Source organism: Octopus sinensis, linkage group LG2, assembly GCF_006345805.1.
Source record: "Octopus sinensis linkage group LG2, ASM634580v1, whole genome shotgun sequence".
In the NCBI taxonomy this organism is placed as follows: Eukaryota; Metazoa; Mollusca; class Cephalopoda; order Octopoda; family Octopodidae; genus Octopus; species Octopus sinensis.
In genome coordinates this window covers 126,150,661-126,173,902 of record NC_042998.1, presented here as the reverse complement: position 1 = coordinate 126,173,902, position 23,242 = coordinate 126,150,661, and the positions used below count along the sequence as shown (strand labels likewise).

The window sequence follows — 23,242 nt, the reverse complement described above, 5'->3', positions numbered from 1 at the left end:
TAAAAAAAAGAATCAAAGTTTAAAGAGGAATACTCGTGAATGAAATTCAACACGTTTATTGAGGAAAAAAATTAGATGGTACGGAGACAAATGACGAGAATGTGTTGTTATTTTGGTTGTTTTGAGCAACCTACAACACAGAAATATCTCGTCTAATGATTTTGATTTTGTGCCAAATTTTTCAACTATAGAAATTCAATGAGAATCTTAGCCAAAAAGTTGAAAAAAAATATTCTTCTCTACATGAAAGGAAAAGTTTTTCTCTGGCAGTAGGTTCGTCTCTTCCTCTCAAAGAGTACAAAATCATCATCACTACTATCGTCCTTCTGGTTGTAATGTCTATTTTCCAATACTGGCATGGGTTGAATGGGTCTGCTATAGAACATCTGTTTTTGACATTTAATGTTACACCATTCTCAACTGTAGAACATTTCTGTTGACCTACAAAATTTAGATAAGCTCTTTCTTCTGCCAACTGACATCACCCTTTTTTTAACATGCAAAAATCAAGTCATTGAGAGTACCTCTAAGCAGTCATCAGCCTGCAAGAAATAACAACCAAATCTTCCTCAAATCACACCTACTGTCTTTAAAAAAAAAGTACCTATTAACTAACACTACATCTGACAAAACAAAAACTGACTAGTTATGGTTGAAATGCTTTTCATCATAAGCCTGCTTGACTAGAGCTGACCCAGAGCTAAAGAGCAACTTGAAAAATAATCATCTGTTTATACTGTATCTGTATGCTAACAATTATTTTTCTTACTTTTTCTGATGCTCATCTCTTTCTTCAATTTTCTTGTTCCAAATATTCTCTTAAGTTAGCCCTGCATATCTAACAAAATATACTCGACTTGTTCCTCTGAAATCATTGCAAATCATCATCTGTCCACCATGATTCACACCAGTGTAAATAGAAGTTATATTTCTCATCATCCATCGAATTATATGCTAAAATGTTTTCATTAATTCTACCTACAACACTTATTTCTTTTCCACTTTAACTTCTATTCCCACCATCCATACAGTGTAAAGAGAGGAATTGCTCAGTGACTAAAACATTGAGCAAAGAATATAAGTAGTGATCGTGATACCTACCACGAAGAAATGATCAAGCTCAGTAACAATCTATTAAGCAACAACTATCCCAAAAACATACTATCTACTCCAATTATGAAGAAAAGAGAGGATGCAACCAATAAACTGTCTACAGTCTGTCTACCCTATGTGAAAGGCCTCTCCGAAAAGATACAAAAGATATGCAGCCCATATGACATCAGGACAGTATTGAAGAGTAATACAACACTTTGCAAATATCTCCTTTGGGTAAAACCACCAATAGAAGAGAATATACTTACTTGTACTTGTGACAGCGTTCACCCAGGGCGGGTTGAGCCGGCTTCTTCTCTGGTCCTAACTGCATCCCGAACCATGTCGGCCCACGCTCAATGGTCCTGTGTGAGGTCACTGGAGATAGCGAGCCATTTGCAGTTCCATCTGAAGAGAATATTACTAAAAACTGCATGTACTCAACGTTGTATTAACAACAAACAAGATGAGGACAGATATCCGTCAAATGTAAATAATGTACATAATTCCTCATCTCTTAAATATGGAACTGTGGATGCCTTGTATTTGTTCTGGCTCTTTGCATTCGGAATTCAGTCCAGGTATGACCTACTTAGGTGAAACTCTACTGAAAATACTTTGAGTGCGTTTAGAAGAGTTCACTTTATTGCAAGTATTTATGCCAGATCTCTAGCTGAAGATACCTTCCTCCCTCTTTCCACCAGAATCAGGAGCTCTGTAAAAATATCTTTGGCACTGCCTCTTCCTCTTGTCTAAAAAATTTTTTAAATAAATATTTCAGTTTGTTACTTCAGAAGTGTGTCCAGGATTGTAATGATTTACCAGAATCTTGTATTATATTTTCTCATTCTCTAGCACAATTTGCTGATAAAATTCACTTTCATTATTCATAAAAATCTCCTTTTGTTTACACTGCTTTATTAATTGTAGATAGCTATACCTATCTATTTATTTATCTGTGTGTGTGTGTGTGTGTATATATATATATATATATATATATATATATATATATATTATATTCATATTCCCTTCCTTTGTCTTGATTCTTTGTTCTATTTCTTCTATTATGGTCTCTGTGCCATTATATTTTTCAGTAATCTATAAGCTTCATGATTCAGCTCCAGTTACTGTTTCTTTTATATATATGTGTGTGTGTATCTTTGTGTCTGGGTTCGTCCCCCTCCCCCCATCACTTCTTGGCAACCGGTGTTGGTGTGTTTACCTCCCCGTAACTTAGTGGTTCACCAGAAGAGAAGACCATAAGTACTAGGCTTAAGAAATAAGTCCTGGAGTCAGTTTGTTTGACTAAACCCTGTCGTGGCATTGCTCCAGCATGGCCACATTCAAATGACTGAAACAAGTAAAAGAAAAGAATATATATATATATGGCTTTGACATCATGAGAAACTGTGTGTTTACAAAGCTAGCTGGTTGACCACATAGCTTTGCCTGCACCTCTATATATACATATATAGTTTAACATATTTTGCTATTAAGTTATCTTGTTGAGAAGAATGTTGCACATCTAAAAAAATAAATTGAAAACATTTAAGTTCCTAATTTGAGGAAGAGTGACTAGTAGGTCATCTGTTATGTAACTGGTATTGCAGTCACCTGATACATGATAGATATGTGGTTCAAATCTTACCAATCAGTCTGTTTTGCTCTTTTTTATAAGTTTTATTCTTGATATTCTGTTGGAGATAGGGGAAAGCTGATTCGACTTTTTTTGAAAGTCTTTTATTTCTTCTTTTCATTTCATTGTAATTTTGTTCTTTTTATTTTTGTTTTAAATTCAACACCTAATAATTCTGCGAATATGTAACATGTAGGCTGTTATGGGATTGGTAATACGTCACCTAGTATCTAATTGAAATCATGTCAGTAGGTGTGTTACTCTATTATCAATTTGTATCCTCCCCAGGATATTTATAAATTTTCCTACCACCAACAATATTTTGTCATTCTCTATATTGTCATCATTGTTTAACTCTGAGTCACCCTTGATTGAGCAGAACTGTAGGTGTTGCTGCAATAACCATCCAAATTCTTTTCTCTTTCAAACATTGTGTATTTTTTATTACATTATTTTATGTATAGGTTTTTATGTATATGTATATATATATATATATATCATCATCATCATCATCATCGTTTAACGTCCGTTTTCCATGCTAGCATGGGTTGAACGGTTCGACTGGGGTCTGGGAAGCCAGGAGGCTGTACCAGGCTCCAATCTGATCTGGCAGTGTTTCTACAGCTGGATGCCCTTCCTAATGCCAACCACTCCACCAGTATAGTGGGTGCTTTTTATGTGCCACCGGCACATAAGCCAGTCGAGGTGGCGCTGGCATCGGCCACGTTTGGATGGTGCTTTTTATGTTCCACTGGCACAAACCAATTTCAATGGATTTCACCCAAATTATATATATATATATATAGGGTAGATAAAGTAATTGAGGTAATCAGAGTATGTGACAGAATACTTAAGATTAGATTAGTGCTTCATCATAGTTTAGCAACCATTATATCAGCCTATGCTCCTCAGTCGGGGCTACCCGATGGACAGAAAGACCAATTCTATGACACTCTACTGCAGACTACCTCGTTGACGAACGACAGAGACCTTATCTTTGTGGCTGGTGACTTCAATGGTCACGTTGGACGACATGCTGGGGGCTTCCATGGCGTACATGGAGGCTATGGCTATGGCTCCCGCAACAAGGAGGGAACCAGGCTGCTGGAGTTCTGCGATGCAAATAATCTTATGATTTGCAACACTAACTTCAGGAAACCTACCAGCCACCTAGTCACTTACCAATCGGGCCAACATACCAGCCAATTGACTACATCCTTACAAGGCAAAGGGAGAGATGGCTGCTTATAAATGCCAAAACCTTCCCAGGTGAAGAATGTACCCCACAACATAGACTGGTAGTTAGTGACTTTAGGATCAGGACTAGGAGGACAACCAGAAGACGACAAATATGGAGAAGAAGGATCTGGAAGCTTAAAGATCCTGCAAATGGACAGAGATTTAGGGACATATTACTTGAAGCCTTTGACGAAGTAGAAGGGGATAGAGCATCACAGGGGGTAGAAGACAGCTGGACGTTTCTAAGGGACAACCTGCTGAGAGCCACTGACCAGATCTGTGGCTGGTGCAAAGTCCCCTCTCGACCTAGAATAACGTGGTGGTGGAACAATATTGTAGACAGGGCTATTAGAGAAAAGAGACAGGCTTGGAAGGTCTGGAAAAATGGGGGTAGCAGGGGATTGTATCAGACTGCCAAAAGAGAAGCTAGGAGACAGGTTTATTTAGCCAGAGGGGAAGCAGATAAGAAAAAATTTGCCAATGTTCTGCGCCGTGAGGACCAAAGACTGGAGGTGTTTCGTGTTGCAAGACAGTGTGTGAGAGAGAATCATGATGTGGTAGGAGAGAAGTGTGTTCGCATGGAAGATGGTTCACTTGCGCTAAATGAGGATGCAAAGAGAGAGGTTTGGAGATGCCACTATGAAAGGTTGCTGAATGAAGAAAATGAATGGGATAAGAGAGTCTGCCGAATGTTGACCCAACAGAGGGACCAGCTATCCGAGTTGATAGTTCCGTGGTAGCTAAGGCAATTAGAAGCATGAAGACAGGGAAGCCCCAGGCCCATCAGGAATCACTGCAGAGATGCTCAAAATGTCTGGTAGTGTCGGCTATAGCCTAGTCACCTGTATAGTTAATCAGGTGATACACAAAGGGTCATACCCAATGACTGGTGTAGCAGTATAATAGTCAACTGCTACAAAGGTAAAGGTGATGCCCTAGATACAAATAACTACAGAGGTATCAAGCTGTTGGACCAGGTGATGAAGGTTACGGAGAGGGTCATAGCCCAACTAATTAGAGAGAGAGTTAGTTAGATGAGATGCAGTTTGGGTTTGTGCCAGGGAAAAGTACTACTGATGCTATATTCCTGGTAAGGCAGCTGCAGGAGAAATACCTAGCCAAAGATAAGCCCCTGTACCTGGCTTTTGTTGACATGGAGAAAGCCTTCGACAGGGTCCCCCGATCCCTTATCTGGTGGCAATGAGGAAACTAGGGATAGATGAATGGTTAGTGAGAGCTGTGCGGGCCATGTACAGGGACGCCGCTAGTAGGGTGAGGGTTGGAAATGTGTACAGTGAAGAATTCCGGGTAGAGGTAGGAGTCCACCAAGGCTCAGTACTCAGCCCCCTCCTATTTATCATAGTCCTCCAGGCAATAACGGAGGAATTCAAGACAGGATGCCCTTGGGAGCTCCTCTATGCTGATGACCTTGCTCTAATTGCTGAGTCGCTATCAGAACTGGAGGAGAAGTTTCAGGTGTGGAAACAAGGATTAGAATCGAAGGGCCTCAGAGTCAATCTAGCTAAAACCAAAGTCGTAATCAGTAGGAAGGTAGACAAATCACAAACACCTTCAGGTAGATGGCCCTGCTCGATCTGTAAAAGGTGTAGGTAGAAACTCTATAAGATGCACCAAGTGTAAGCTATGGACACATAAGAGATGCAGCAATGTCAAAGGAAGGCTAACTAGGAAGATGGTTTTTGTATGTGGCAGATGCTCAGGAACAATAAACACTGAAAATGCTCTGAGACCAACTTCCATCACTTTCCAGGGAGAAAAACTAGAAATAGTTGATAGTTTCCGTTACCTAGGTGACCAAGTCAGCAGCGGGGGCGGGTGTGCTGAAAGTGTAACTGCTAGAGTAAGAATAGCTTGGGCAAAGTTCAGAGAGCTCTTACCTCTACTGGTGACAAAAGGCCTCTCGCACAGAGTGAAAGCAGACTGTATGATGCGTGTGTACGAACAGCCATGCTACATGGCAGTGAAACATGGGCCGTGACTGCTGAGGATATGCGTAAGCTCGCTAGAAATGAAGCCAGTATGCTCCAATGGATGTGTAATGCCGGTACTCACACTCGGCAGAGTGTAAGTACCTTGAGAGAAAAGCTGGACCTAAGAAGCATCAGTTGTGGTGTGCAAGAGAGACGTTTGCGCTGGTATGGTCATGTGGCGAGAATGGATGAAGATAGGTGTGTGAAAAAGTGCCACACCCTAGCGGTTGAGGGAACCTGTGGAAGAGGCAGACCCAGGAAAACCTGGGACGAGGTGGTGAAGCACGACCTTCGAACTTTAGGTCTCACTGAGGAAATGACTAGAGACCGAGACCTCTGGAAGTGTGCTGTGCGCGAGAAGACCCGGCAGGACAAGTGAGTTCATAACCCGTGGCCTTCTACATGGGATGGAGCCAGCCTACGAATGCATACCTTCCCTTCTTGGGACACAAAACTCTACTTGTGAAGACGTGATGAGGCAAGTGAGGATCAGAATCGAAATTGATCAATGGAAATTGCGGATGTGCTACCAGTGCCGGTGGCATGTCAAAACTCTGCTTGTGAAGACCCGTTGAGGCAAGTGACGATCAGAATCGAAATCGATCAATGGAAATCGATCAATGGAAATTGCAGATGTGTTACCAGTGCCGGTGGCATGTAAGAGAACTTTCCGTTTCGCGACCGTTGCCAGCACCGCCCCGTTTCGTGTCCGTTGCCAGCCTCGCCTGGCCCTCGTGCCGGTGGCACATAATAAGCACCATCCGTTCGTGGCCGTTTGCCAGCTCTGTCTGGCACCAGTGCGGGTGGCACGTAAAAAGCACCCACTACACTCACGGAGTGGTTGGCGTTAGGAAGGGCATCCAGCCGTAGAAACACTGCCAGATTTGACTGGGCCTGATGAAGCCTTCTGGCTTCACAGACCCCAGTAGAACCGTCCAACCCATGCTAGCATGGAAAACGGACGCTAAACGATGATGATGATGATGATGATATATGGGCAACGCACACATACACACGTGTACATACGTACACCTATTGCATACATGTTTTTTGTATGCATACATGTTCGTGTGTGTGTGTGTTGCCCATATATCAACAAAACACTTTTTTCCTTGATGAGAAATAAAAACAACAAAAGTCTTAACAAAAGCCTATTCATCACTATTCATCAATGCAAACAATGGTGATTTCTCCGACCTGAAAATTGTTAAAAGTTTAGGTTGAAAATTCATTTTTACTGCTATTCACTAGTGCCTATGGGAAAAATAAGTTGACGAAAATACAGCTAGGGTCATGACAAATGTCCTCATAAAATTGGAGCTACATGCGGGCTAATTTGTGGACATGCATAAATTACATTCACGTACACACACACATCCTGCCTTTTATATATACAGATTTTGTGTGTGTTTTACTTCATTGTATGTTTTTTGGTAGTTCCTGGGAGAAAGGCTTTTATTTTGTCTTACAATTGTCAATAACATTCCTTCCTAACCTTTTCTTTAATTTGTGCATGCACTGTACTTTATCTTATTCTTTAATTCCTGAGTATTTCCAAGTCTGTATAGTCTAAGTCTCTTATCTCTACTTCTTTATCTAACATGATATTTATGATTTTTTAAAAAATTTTCCTCTCTTTAAAATTGCTTTTGTAAATTTCCGTTACCAAATTTCAATATCAATTCCTCCATTATATGTGTTTGCCGTTGTTTATCATCTGCAGTAAACACCTTGAGATCAACAATATACAAAAGATGCTTGATTGCCTGTATCTAAGTCTAGTCTGACTTTGGCACATTGGTTAAAAATGTTAAACATCCTATTCTAATAGGGATGAGGTTTGTTTTTAAAATTCCCTCTTTTCTATATGTAGAATTATTTGTCTTTTAGCCATGACAGTTGATTTTTTTTTTTCTTTCCTTTCTTTGGCTTTCAATCCATGCTGGTACAATAGGGGGCAGTATCATGACACTTGGCATGTTTTTTGGTATCTTGAACTTGGTTGGGCCAATCCTTCTCCAGGGCTGAACTGAACTAATTTCTTTCAGTAAGAAATAGTGACTGAAGAATTGATTCCAATATTGAATAGGTACTTTATTTATTAATCTTAAGAGAATGGAAGACAAGTTGGACTTGACACAATTTGAACTCAGAGAATGAGAATAAATACAAAATATTTTATCTGCTTCTCTAATGACTCTAACACCCCTTTGCCTCTATATTTGATGTAGTTTTTTTGCTATTGCTGCCCTAAACAGCTTATTCCTTTAGAATCTGTGAATGGAGAAACCTGTCAAAAGTTAACCAATCCATGCCATACTCAGATTGATCTTTCTTTTTCTACGTTCTTGATTAAGGATTTAGTAGCTAGTAATTATCTTTGCAACCATATGAGCTGGTGTAGCTTCACTTCTGTTCTTCAGAAATTTGCTACTTTCCAGGTAATCATCATCTCTGATATTAGTGCAATATAAGACTTTATAATTCTATTGACAGATAGCTGATTGGTCTATAGTTGTGTGATGTTGCTGGGAACTGAGTTTTCCATTAGTGAGTCATTCAGGCGGTGTTCTGCCTGTTGAATATTTCAACCAAAAGTTTATCTTATCACCTTGTAGCGCTTTCCAGTTTATTTCTTGGAACATCTGAACTACTGTTCTTATATTCCTTTTCACAGTTATTTAGTTACTGCATGTGTTTTAAATATTTTCATCCATGAGGATCCCTTCAACTATACTCCTCTGCCAAATTGGTCTCTTCTCTTTCTATTAGAATTGTATGAAGTTTTGCTTTTAATCTAATTCTTAATAACATCAGTTTGTTCAGTTAAAAGAATGATCGTCACATTTCATAACAAGTCTTATGCAATGTAGTAAGACTGTCTTTGATTTTTGGGTGCCTTTATTTTTGTTGATTTCATGAAGGCTTGAGACTACTCATTTTTCTTTGACTACTGTGGATGCTACCTAGATTTTTTTTCTTTTGATTATCCTGATGACATTGATGTTACATCTGTTTTCATTAAGTCTACAAGGAGCAGATTTGGTTTATGTTTTTATTACTGCTCTTTTATTGTTGAATTTAATTTTCTTAAAAGTTGAACCCATAATGTTTTACAAGGTCTTTGTTATTCTGGAAAGAGGAAGAAATCTCAAACTAGAGACTTAGTCAAAATGCTTTTCTTTTTGTAGGAGGAAGTACATGCCCCACACTCCTTCTAAGGGAATGATGACCAATGAAAAGTTTTCAGAGCTAAGACTGGCTCAAATGCTTGTAACAGAGCAGATTCTGCTAAAGGTCCCCAAAGAACAGGAAGTGGAGCTATACTAAGCAATAGAAGTCTGCAACAGAGACAACTGCATTAAAGGCTCCAAGTGGTAGTATGGAAAGTATTTTATGGGTCTAAAGAAGAAGATTTCAATCAATTTTGATTAGTGAACTATTTCCACTTTTATTGTCATATTCAAAATCATAAAAGTTTCCTCTTCTTAACCCTTTAGCATTCAGATTATTTTGTCAAATTTACTGCTTTTTTTTTTACTTCAATTGTTTTGAATTAATCATGCATTATCTTATGGTTTCACGATTCTGATAGTGTTATTGTTTATTTTTAGAATGACATTGTAGGTAGCTTTAAGAGGCTGGATCTGGTCAGTTTGAACTTAAAGTAGAATATTCGGGTTGGATATGGCCAGTTAAAACACTAAAGGGTTAAAACTTTTTTCAAATCATTTTCTTCATATTTTTATTGTATAATTCTAGTCTGGCTTTTGTTGGTCAGTATCTGGTAGATATGCTGTGATTTGATTTTGTTGAGTTTTGTTTACCTTAGTTTTGAATGCAAGTAGGTCTGTCTTAATGATTTGTATTCTGAATGTTTTTAGTTTTAATAATGTTTTTATTCTTATATTTTTTTATATTTTTGTTGTTAATAATAAGAAAACTGCATTAATAATGCTACCAGAACAAACACAGGTCTAGAGAGATAACATAACTTTGGTATTAAAGCAACTTTGGATTCTGTTAGTGAAGCAAATTTAATAAGATTCATTCTTAAAACAAAAAAGATATCAGAAGTAGAAAACTTGTTTAAAAAAAAAAAGAATACAAAACCAAAATACAACTAGTGATTTAAAGGAGTGTGTAAATTATAGAAATGAAATGTACATTTATACAACCTAATAAAGGTAGGGTGTATAGATGTACAACATGTCTTGGGTTGGCCTGGATGCACGGTTGCTTGCATAACATCCTCGGTTGATTAAGATATAGATTGCAGTAGCCAACAGCATGACCAAGATTTTTGTCACACTTATTAACATCTGATTTGAATCAAATGAGATGCAATGTTGTTTCAGAAACGAGTGAACCTTGAGGTATGGATGTTCTTTTTGAATCAGAATAGTTAGTCAATGGTCCTGGTAATGGTACCTTCAGATTATTGGGGTTTTTTATGCACTCAACAACAAAGCCATAGTGACCAGGATATTTCCGGTATCTAGAAGCATTCTTGAGAATCTCTCAGTTGTTAGTAGTAATGGGTAACTTAGTGGGCAGTATTACTTTGCTTAGAAACAAATGAGGGTTAGTGATGGGAAGAGGTATCTGGCTATAAAAATCAGCTTCGATAAATTTTTCCTGACCCATAAAAGCATGGAAAAAGGGCACTAAATTAATGATGTTGATATGTAGTCTTGCTGTGGAATTACGTCTCATAGTTATGCCACAAGTCATTTCAATCCTTGGGAAAAAGACATTTTTTTTTGTGCATTGTTAGAAGCAAAAATCTGGATAAAGCAGTCAAATAACTTTAAGGAGTTCTTCATACTTCTTATACATACTGTTCTTACAATATCTTGGCATCTCTCTCTCTCTTTTCTAGGTTACTAGGACTTAATCTGCCAGATAGTGGCCTTTATATACATACAGATATTTTCTTTTCATATCACTTGTTTCGGTGCAACAAGTTAATTGGATGACATTTTTTTAAATGCTCACATAAAACATTTGAAAATTATATGATTTTTCTTCCCTTTTCATCTCCTTTCATCTGCTCCTCTTCATATTACAGCTGTAAGCTCATAAGTAAATACCAACAAAAATCTGAATTACTATATAAACAAATGTCATTAAATTTCCTCTACATTTATGCTTCAGATATGTTTATTTAGTAATGTTTTTTTAAGTATAAAATGTAATATAATATTAAATATATATTTTACATATTTACATGGAAAATAGACATTAAAATTCATGGTAGTGATGATTTTAGACTTAAAATATGTAATTATATCATAAATAATTATAATTGTTTGACCTAATATAATATTGACTTTACCAGATTGCTCTTATACAGATAACAAAACAAGAACTCTTCTGTGTAACTCTCAAAAAGAGTATTTGATGTATTGTGCATACTCTCATTGATAAATATGTATTTTATGTAATAGCATCTTTTATACTTAAAAAAAAAATCATTTTACCTGTTTGAAGCATTGTGAATACCATACCAGCACCACATCAGCAATGACGAGATACATCGCTGAACTGACACCCATCCACTCCATGATGTTGTCACTGAGTGCTGCTTGTGATCTGCAGGCCATGTCCTCCGATTACCATCATCACGGCATGCAAGAACCGCCATTCTGTAAAAGCCACCACATGGCAAGAGAAAACAAGGGTGACCAAAAGTGACTTGGCGCTGCACCTTCATCAATGACCTCAAAGCCATTGACATTTCATAGGATGAAGCTGAAATCGCTGCAGCTGACCAACCATGTTGGAGAAGCCTTTCCACCCAATGTGCCACACGGCGCAGGAGGACCTAAGACTAATTTGAAGCATTATTGTTTATTTATGAAAATTTAATGGTCTTTGTTTTTGCATTGGCTTTCTCTTATTTTGATTTCTGTTTATATTTTCTTTATGATGTTATGAAAGCAGCAACAGTTATATTTGAATCAATTTTCAGTGTACTATTTATTTTATGTCTTTAAAGATCATACATTTTTCTAGTTAAATATGATTTAACTTTTTCTCATTATTTTGATGATGGTCTTTTTTTTTTATAGAACAGTCATCTCTGCATTTTTTTTCTTTGGCTTTCCATGACATTATTATTATTGAATGGTTGGGTCGACTTTATTTTCATCATTCTTAGGTTGATAAAATAAGATATCAGTCAAGTACTGTGGTCAGTACCATCCCCAAAAATATAGCTTTGGCCTAAGTTAGAAATTATTGTTTCCATTAAGATGGTAAGAGTGAGAATTAGTAAAGTGCTAAACAATAAACCTCAGATTTACATTCCTTTTTGTTTTATGTTAAAATCCTATTGAAGTGATATTTATTTGTTTTTCTTCCTTCTAGGGTAGATAAAATATCATCATTAGCATCATTATTTAATGTCCCTTTTCTATGCCAGTATGGGTTGGACTAAATGTACCTGTCGAATAATAGAATTAACCTTATCAATTGCAACATCCCACAAAATATTTGGTGAAATCATTCAATAGTCAGATGAAACTCAATGCAATAAAATATATATCATCTAGTTTAGCTGCACACATCCTCAGTAATCATACTGCCAGAAAGACACTGTGATGGTGATAGTTTGGTTAACAATATTATCCAAGAGTGAAAACAGAAAGCTGGCAGAATTGTTAGCATGCTGGACAAAATGCTTAGCAGCATTTCGTCTGCCTTTCTCTGGCCTTGTATCAAAATTTAAAACCAATATTATCCAAGAGTTCATCCTTTATCTCAAAACCATAATACAGGTGGAAGTGGGGGTACTGATTAGTATAAAAGGAAAGTTACAATGTCACAGTTACTCATGAACGTACCAGTAAAGAGGATGAATTTGTATTTGTTGGTATAAGGATTGACAAGCAACACTTTGAGACTGCATGCTACTCCAAATTTCCTAGTCAGAATCTCATCAATGGTTTCATCAAGTGATTTGAAGGAAGCCATAGTTCCTAATATCATGATGACACAGAGCTTTAACTTTCCCGGTATCAGCTGGGAAAAGGTCTTCATTGAATCAGATGCATACCTAAAACAAGGATTCCTGCATCTGATTATCAGGATTTGTCTTCAAACAAGTTGGGAATTTTTCTACCTATGACAACGAAAACCTGGACCATGTAGCTGTCTCTGAACAAACCCCTTTGTCTGATATCTAACTCCTTAACTAAATGGACTAAAGAGAGAATTAGAAAACCTGAAAGAAACCATACATGTATATATGTATTAGAACTAAATAAATATACCCAAAGTATTTGGACAAAAATTCTAAACTGCATTTTTCAGTATCATTTCAACTTACTTTTCTACCAACACTGTTAATGACCTTAGAAAGGCTATGGGTATACAAACTACCAATCCAAAACATAAGAAAAATAGGCAGACTGATTGACTAACACATATATCAGGCTTGACTAATATACAATATATAAAATAAAGTTTAATACTTCAAAATATGTGTCATGACAACAGCTAGCCTTCCGGAATTCGCCTACCCCTATTAAGTCAATACTGTGCCCTAGACAAAGTTTGAACACTGAGGTCTATATAATCAACTTACTCCCCCTGAAATTGCTGGCCTTGTGCCAAAATTGAATGCTCGTGTTATTGTTGTTGTTATTGTTTTACTGTTATTGTTATTATTTTATTATACCAGGTTTTAGCCCATAAACATGGATACATGCTTACTAATTCTTTGTGGTCTGCCTGCCTGTGGTAAAACAACTTTGGCTAAAAGACTGAAAGCATCACCAGAGTTCAAAAGCATCTATCATGTTGTTCATCTTTCATATGATGACTTAATGCCAGACAATATTACTGCTTTCCTGACAGAAAAGCCCAACTTAGTGCAACAGGTAAAAATTTTGAATGTTGATGTCTCAGTACATTAGATAAACTATTCTTTGTAGAGTGTCCCAAACTTACTGAGATCGTTTCTTTCAAACCTACACTTGCAAGACAGCAAATTAATGAAATAAATTTTATATATTCTTGACGTTGCTATTGTATTGCATAATTAGGACTGACCAAACAAGAATTAAATCTTTTCTGTCAAAGACATATAAATATCACGAAATGATATCTGATATACAGGTAATATGACCAAAGTGATAATATAAATTCATTAAGGCAATTATATTGACTTTCTCCAATCATTATTTTTATTAGTATATTCTCTAACCCTCCTCAGGTGCCATATTTTAATGTTCACATTCATAAACCTTTATTATGTAACTGAAACTACTGATATATACATTTGGCAGTGAAGTGGCAGAAGTTATAGAGCACCTGACAAAATACCTTTAGGTGTTTGGGGAATTTAAATACTGCAAGGTTTGACTTTTATCTATTATGGTTTGATTGCAAAAGTACCTGTTGTGTGTGTGTGCGTGTGTTTATATATGTGTCTGACTCCCACCACCACTTGGCAACTGGTGTTGGTGTGTTTACATCCCTGTAACTTAGTGGTTCAGCAAAAGAAACCAATAGAATAAATACCAGGCTTTATAAAAAAAAATAAGTTTAACTAAAATATATATATATATATACATACATGCATATTACTTGCTGAATCTGCAAGAAGAGGCAGTGTCTCTGATCTCTGCTGGCCCTCTGAGACCAAGGAGCTTGATGCCATTAATGTCATGTTTAAACTGTTTCAGATCAACACTTGCAGGGAGAAGTTTCCATAGGAAAGATGATCTGAGAAGGAAGGCATGGGCATGATGGTTAGTTGTGAGGTTTGCAGTAAGAGTGATGAGAGGGAAAGAGACAAGTGTAGGTACAAAAACAGTAGCTCTGAGGAATAGGAACCATTATAGTTATGAAAAGAGAACAGATGAGTATTTATGAATCAGAAGCTGATAGTGATTTAATTCCAATAAGTCAAGTTGCCCTCTTCTAGATGCAGTCTGTATGCATAGCAGTGACATCATTCTAAGTGTGGAAGCAATATTACATTTGGGGCCTGTTTTCAGCTTTATAGAAAGTGTTAACAATTCTTGAGGGCTGAAGCATTTTCTGGCTCTAAAGAGATAGACCATTGTGTTATGGTTGTCCTTTTGCCAGGAGAGAATCTTATACTCTCCCCAACAAGTTTTGGTGATGTGCCAATCTAAGAAATTACTATGTAGTTCAAGAAGTCTCCTCTGGGATATCAGAGAATTAGAAAAGTGTAATTGTTGTTGTTAGAATGGTAAGCTAGTAGAATTATTAGGCTAGGCTGTCAGACAAAATGCCTTGAGGTAGCTACACTTTTTTTAGTACAATCCTGCCTTGGTTGACTTTATCTTTAATCCTTCAAATAGGCATGGCTGTGTGGCTAAGACGTTTGCTGTACAACCTCATGGTTCTGTAGACAATACTTCTGTGTTAACCTAGAGAATCTTCTACCATAGCCCTGTGAATGGTAATAGGTGTACAGAAACTGCTGAAACTCATCATGCGTGCATACATACATAAATACATACATGTGTGTGTGTGCATATAACAACATTTGGTAAACAAAATAGTATCAGATAAATACTGGGGTACTCTCTTAGGGAAGTACCAGTGTATGACTGGATGATACAAGCATGACAAATTGTTCTTTAGCCCCAGATTACCACTAAATAATCTTGATTCATGGTCAAATATTTTCCAGCCATGACCATATATGTAGGATTACATATCAAATGTCTCCTATGTGTCTTCCTTTTTCTTTATTTATTTTTTTTTAGGGAAATAGGGCATCATTTAAAAGAGGTGTGACTGTTACTTCGTGCAAATTGAGTGGTCATGTAGAGGTTCTCTTGTAGACTCAAGGAATGAAAACACAAGCAGGAAGGAAATTCTAAAGTATTGCAAATCTAGAAAAAGGAGGATTGGTAAAAATATATTGGATACACAGTTTAAAGCACTTGTCTATCAAATGGGCAAAAACTGCTGTAGTTGGAGTAGTAGATGGTGGTGGTGGTAGTGATGGTTGTGAGATGATAACGATGTAGTTGTTTAGTCCTATGCCTCAGTCCCGACTGAGCAGACATATGATCAAAGGAATTTCAGTCATGTCCTTCCCACCCTTTTTGTATATCACTGTCCAATGTATTTATCCTTATTTCAGACATCAGGGGTTCATTGTCGGGAGAGTTTGCTGCTACTTCTAGAGGAGGGACAACTATAGAGAGGCTCTGTAGCTTCAATAGAAATTTTGGAAGAAGGAGACAGCTTATCAACAAAACAGTGGTTGTAAATTGTTGCCTGTTCAGTGCTTAACTTTATTTTGCTGACCTAAAATGTGCTTTGGTGGGTGCAGCACTCCAGATATTGAAACGTCTACATGATTACGTTGAAGACACTTTTTCTTTTCCACTTAGAAAAGATAAAAATGTCACAGCTTTGCTTTTTATGTCTTTTCCTACAAAACTTTCTTAGTCTTTCTAACTAGTGGAGTCCACTGAAGTATACTGTTCCCCATAAACTATCAATATAAAAACAATATACTGTGATGCACAGGCGTGGCTGTGTGGCTAAGACGTTTGCTGTACAACCTCATGGTTCTGTAGACAATACTTCTGTGTTAACCTAGAGGATCTTCTACCATAGCCCTGTGAATGGTAATAGGTGTACAGAAACTGCTGAAACTCATCATGCGTGCATACATACATAAATACATTCATGTGTGTGTGTGCATATTTGGTAAACAAAATAGCATCAGATAAAGTGTCTTGCTATATTCTGGCTGAGTTATCCTCCTTTACGCCAGGAATGATTTGTCTTTCATACCATACAAGATCAAGGAAATAAACACCAGATAAAATACTGGTGCATCTGAGAGCTTAGCCATAGGCTAGTGATGGAAACTACTAAACTACTAAACTACTAAAAGAACACCACCACCACACACGCACGCACACACACTCACACACACACACACAGCCATTTTCCTCAATACTATCTCCCACTCAGTTGAGGGGTCTTGTCTTGCAAGTTGCTTGATGTCCTCGCTGGTGCCACATAAAAAGCACCCAGTACACACTGTAAAATGATTGGCATTAGGAAGAGCATCTAATCTTAGAAACCATGCCAAAGAAGACAGCAGAGCTTGGCACAGTCCTCTGGCTCACCATCTCCTGTCAAGTCATCCAGCCAAGCAGCATGAAAAATAGATATTAAATGATGATGATATGTGTTGGATGTAAACACCCTGGAATACTGGTAAGCTTCCAGTAAACTGACCTTGTAATGTAAGTTTGATTCCTGGTGAGTCAATTCTATCTGTTATTCACAACTTGAGGTAAGATGAGCTCTACCAAGTTCATTTGCTCTTGACACACAACATTAAAATGATGGTTTTGGTAGTGGTTACATAATAATTATTGGCCATGAGCTTCACAATTTTCAGGTTTAAATTAAAGACTGACTGCCTATTTTCACCACTAGTCTATATTATTTAATGGCTGTACAGTATTTAGATTTTTAAAAAGTATGTTTATATAAGGTATTCCTCCTTTTTAGAGAAATAAAAGCATGTTTGCCACCGCTAAAAGATTGAAAAGCACTTCTCTTGCTTGTTACTTTATTCCTTTTATGTTTCAAATTATGATTATTTCTTCATTACAGGGAGCTGCAAATTGGAAGAAATATCGGGAAGATATAGTACTTTGTGTTGAGAATATTCTCAAAACTTTCCCAAATGGTAAAGCAGAAATCCCTGTTAATGTGTGCCCTGATCTATGGGCTAAAATAAACAATAGCTTCATGCAGGACATGAAAAAAGAAGAATTTCACTTGTTGGTTATCATAGATGATAATATGTATTATCAAGGAATGCGATATCCTTTCTATCAGTTAGCCAGAAAGTGTAAGTATCACACAATTTTTGTAACTCTTCATCATTGGAGTGATATAAATTCGTCTATGCTTGTTATGAATAACTTATATATTTTGATCTATTAACTGACTAAATTTTAACTTTACTATATTGTTGTGATCTTGAGCAAGGTACATAACTTTTCTTTACTTTGTAGGGATGCTATGGTGGTGGTCTCTTATTTTAAAAGTAAATGGTTGTCAGTAAGAAAACAAGAATAGCTAGTTGTTAAAAAATATATTGATCAGAAAATATGCAGATATCCAAATTTATAGAAAACCATTCTACTCATGCTAGCATAGAAAAAAAAAATTGATAATAATAAATTTATTGAATTTCTGCTTTTCTTTATATTTTATTTTCTATGTGGTATTCCATTGATGAGAGATGCTTATTTTATTACAACCTGTCAGTGTTTTTACCCATATCTAAGAGGTTGCTTTCTTTTATCCTATCTGTATCTGCTACAACTCTTGTTGATTTACTTCCTTCAGATGGAATTTGTTTTTTTGTTTTACAACAGTTTTTGCATGTTAGCATTGTTGGATATAAACAAATTATCAAGGTGTTATTTTATCTTCTTGTCTCTAATGCTTGCCTGTTTTAAAACTTTAATACTGTAAATATTCTCTAAAAGTGTAAATGTATCTTACCTTATTTAGACAATAACTCACTGTGTAGTGTCAATTTTCTTCCTCCATCTCTCTCTCTCTCTCTCCCCTCTCTCTCTCCCTCCTTCTCTCTCATTCACACACATACATTTCAGATTACATCTACCAAAAATCAAATCAAACCTTCTGCTATCTGAACGCCTTGCTTCCCCGATGTCTGCCAACTGACTTGGTAAACACCCACAAAATTATTAACTATCGTACCAACAACCACCTTGAGCATCTTTGTGAGCTCCATGTTTCTAACACATGTGGGCATGCCTACAAAGTCAGAAAAGAGCACAACTCTCATGACGTTCAGAAATATTTTTTCACACTCAGAGTTGCTGAAGCATAGAACAAACTACCTGCATCATTTGTTAGTTGCCGTGACATTGCATCCTTTAAAACCTCCATGTTTCCTGAAATTCGCCTACACTACACCTGATGTTCCCCCTCCATATGCATGCACACATGTATATCATGACTCATACACTGTTCACTTTCCTGACTTTTGTACATAATTCTATGTACTCAACATGCACCTTTGATGAGTTATAGTGCACCTGAGCACTAAACACAATAATTTCATTATTGTTATTGTCTAAGTTTTCATTTCCTAACATTTCACAACCAATACTTTTCTTTTTAGGACATGTTGTGCATTGTCATTTGCACTGTGTTTTTCTTCTCCCTTAGCACCATATCATTGCGAACCTGCTCTCATTCTGTTTATGCGTATTCAACTTCATAGAGATACCAAACTAATTCCCTTAAATTAGTGCTGGTTATGGCTAACCTGTGTTTGCTCATAGGTCTGATGGTCAGTAATTTTCTTTTCCAGGACTCGATCAAACTTAACAAACTTATCTTCTGTACTGGGGTTTTATTTTCATCCTCTCTTTCTAAGCACCCTGTTAATTATGAAGTGTCTACACATTTGCATGGTCTGCTAGAAATAGCAGCTAAAACTTCTTAAAACCTTGCTTTATCATTTTTTAATGGAAAAAAAAAAAGATACATTGGATAATGTAGTCATAAGTATAGTATGTCTGCAATGAAAGCAAAAAAAAAAGAAAGAAACTGGGATAATGGCACTTGAAACACCTTTCATCATAGTTCTACTTAATCAAGTCCAACCTGAAGGTAAATAACAACAACAGCTTCTCCACTTCCTTTGTTCTTTTCTCTTTTCATTTTGGTTAACAGCATTTTAATGTTTCCTCTTGCCACACAATGACATGGTTTGGGCAAATTTACATGACAGCATTGTTTAATATCATGAAAGTAGTAAGAGATATTTTGACCACCGATACTAACCTCATATTTCATTAAAGATTGATTTCTTTTGACTGCACATGGCACAGTACCAAATTTTATTTGTAGAAGAGATAGAATGTTGACTGAATTGACTTTGATATATTATTGTTGTTTTTCTACTACTACTATACTTCTACGGTGAGGTGGCAGAGTAGTTAGGGCTTGACTAAATGTCTTACAATATTTTGTTATGTTCATGTGAACTCTGTGTTCAAATCCCATTGGAGCCAGCTTTGTATCTCATCTCCCTGGGTATGATAAAAAAAAACAAAAAACAAATGTCAACCATGTTTGGGGAATAATACAACTGACTACAACCATCCCCTAAAAATACTGAGGCCTTGTGTCCATATTAGGAATTATGGTCATTATCATCCTCATCATTATGACAGTAGATTGGCAGAATCCTTAGAACATCGAAGAAAATGCTTTGTGATGTTTCTTGCAGATCTTTATTTTCTGAGTTCAAATCTCACTGAGGTCAACTTTGCTTTTCATCCTTTCAGGCTCAACAAAAATAAAGTACAAGTCAAGTACTGGGGTTGTTGGTATTGATTAATCCCCTCCCCTCAAAATTGCTAACCTTGTCCCTTAATTAGTAACGCTGCCCCCCCCCCACCTACCATTTATATTTGCATTTATTTTTGTTAGTACGTTATACCTTGTATACTGTTTCCTTTCTTAAATCATTTCATTCTGTGTACATCCCCACACTTTGTCTTTGTATTGCCATCACCCATCACTCTGATAACAAATAAAAGAAATTATTATTATTATTATGGTGGCAAGCTGGCAGAATTGTTAGCATGCCAGACAAAATGCCTTGTGGAATTTTGTCGGTCTTTATGTTCTGTGTTCAAATTCTATCGAGGTCAACTTGGCCATTCATCATTTCAAGTTCAATGAAATAAATACCAGAAGCAATGGGGTTAATGTAATCAACTAGCCACTCACCCAAAATTTCAGGCTTATACCTATAGTCAAAAACATTCTACTAGCAGTATTGAAAGTGGTCCACTTTCAGTACAGCTAGTATATAATTTATTTATAGTAATAAGAATTTGTAAATATGAACAACCTATTGGACATACCAAATATAAGGTGTCTATAACCCATAATGTATTAATATAATTTATTTACATAATAGTTTTCAGTCTATAATGGATCTTAGCTACTAATGTCACTGAAAATATTTTAGGTTCCTGATAGCAAATCTATGTGTATGTATGAATAATGTATTTTAACAAAGCCTTCAAAGAAATGACGATGAAGGCAAATAAAATTAGCATAATCAGTGCCTTAATTTGGACAAGTGTGTTTTATCATCCATTCATTTCAGTTATGTGTTGTCTGTCTTTTCATTTAAGAGATAATGCAAATTTTACAAGAAATACTGGGGTAGTTACAATAAATATTATTACTATGAGGAAAGCAAAATGCAGGCCCTTATCAAGGAAGAAAAAAGAGAGCTCTATATAGTTTAGTTGAAATATAAGGTAAAATACGCTACAGGGTCATTGATTTAAATTAAAGAGACCAAAAGGAGGGCTGAGAATTAACTTAGCAAGAACGACAGGCCAAGACTGTGTATAGGTGATTGAGTCATGCACTTTCTTATGAGAAAAGATTTGAATAAACGTTGTCAATACTTGTAAGGTCCAAAGTTACAGATATTAAGGTTCAATCTCCCTTTTACTCATTAGAAAGTGTGTAACCTATACATAGTTTAGCCCTCTCAATCTTGCTAAGTTGAACCTGAATCTTCTATTCAGTCTCTTTAACTTAAACCAACACAGATTCTTAATTGTTTCCTTTAATTTAGGAGTTTATTTGACAGAATTCCTTCTCTGGATAACATACTCTATCACTGGTAAATTCCCACGAGAAGATATGAATTCTGCATCACAAGCCAATGAAACATTTTTCTCTTTTACAATGTTATGCTTCTTTAAAGAAGTTAATTGCAATATCCTACAAATAACCTGCTAGAAATAGCACTTAAATTTCCCTAATATTTTACTCTGCCATCACAGCAATGTCACATTAGATAATGTATTCCTTAAAACCAGGATGGTCATAGCTAGGATGCTTTTTATCATAGTTCTATTTCATCAGAACTGACTTGGTGTTATAAAGAGAAAAGAAAAATCTACTTAGAACTTGAGAGATACTCTGTCTCTCTCATTGCTCATCTTATTAGAGATAGAAAACAAATCTTTAAAACATATTCTACAGTTTTAAAAGATTTTAGATGACAACCTGACAACATCACCATCCAAAATGGTCTTGAAGCCATCTAATGAGGACTCCATTCAGAAGGCTGTAATATCATTTGATAAAGGAACATGGTATAATGAATTCATATAACAAGGCTGTAACTTTAAATACCTTTATTCAAGGTCTCAAACATATACAATTGAACAATAAAGGAAAGAGTTTGATGAATGAAGGTCATGTTCATCTTCTGTATACTACTTCATGTCTGCTAGTTGGCATGTGTTGTAAGAGAGCCAACTAGATCATGTCTTTGCTCTCCAACGTCTAGATGACAAAAGAGGAAGTCGCAAGGCCTTGTATCAGAATCCCACCGCTGTTGGCGGCATCTAGCACGAGCTTGTTTTAACCTGCTGTCAAGGGAGGTAACTGCACTTACAAGATGATACATTAGATAATGTAGCCCTGGGTACTCAATTCCTGAAAAAAGATAGGATACTCAGCTGGGACAACTTTGAGTGTTAATCTGTCTGATCAGAGTTGACTTTAGTCAACAACAACTTATTTTAAACTAAGTGAACCTCAGCTGTTTTGCATTAAGTATTTTGAATGCAGAAACAATGTTGTAATTGTGATAATTTTCATCTCATTCATAAAGTAGACATAAATATATTGGTGTAATAAGACATTTTAATCAATTACAATCTCTTAGCTTACTACATCAAGTTTGCTAGTGCTCACTTTACTGTTAAGTTTACATGTCACAAACATCCCTGGGTATATTGTTCCTGGCCATTTTCATCTCATTGCCAGTAAAAACCCTCAAAATGCCACACAATTTCTAACAATGTCACGTGACAGCCCCGCATGTAAATCTACATCATAAAACTGAATCAGGAATTACTTTACCCTTGATCAGTTGCTGACCTCTGGTAAGAGCCACACTGGAGTATTTCTCACATCTAGTGCTGCTGTTGCACAGCCATCCTAAACCACATTTGAAAGAAAGACATTTGACTGATTAACAATGATTCATTCATTAATGTGCTTACAATCTCTAGTTTGAAGACTGTTTCTTCCAATGACTCCCATACCTCTCAACTAGTTAGCTATATACTACCCACACCCACTTTTCCACTCACCTATCCTCCTTCCAACACCCTTTTGGTCTCTTACCTTCTAGACTATGTACTGAACAGTTCACCCAGTCCTTCTTACC

At 36.5% G+C, this 23,242-nt stretch overlaps 1 protein-coding gene across 3 annotated transcripts in view; it reads left to right on the top strand.

Annotated features, from left to right (window-relative positions):
* The window catches only part of LOC115230201 (L-seryl-tRNA(Sec) kinase), a 65,384-nt gene that overhangs the window by 38,363 nt on the left and 3,779 nt on the right, over window positions 1-23,242 (top strand). For 2 of the 3 annotated variants that reach the window (XM_029800409.2, XM_029800416.2), the window contains 2 exons: window positions 13,646-13,844; window positions 17,590-17,830. In XM_029800409.2, coding sequence (XP_029656269.1) covers window positions 13,662-13,844; window positions 17,590-17,830 — 424 coding nt within the window. In that variant the 5' untranslated portion in view covers window positions 13,646-13,661. Of the gene's footprint in view, window positions 1-2,229; window positions 2,241-13,645; window positions 13,845-17,589; window positions 17,831-23,242 lie in introns of those variants that run through there. The other variant, XM_036499230.1, reaches the window with a different exon arrangement.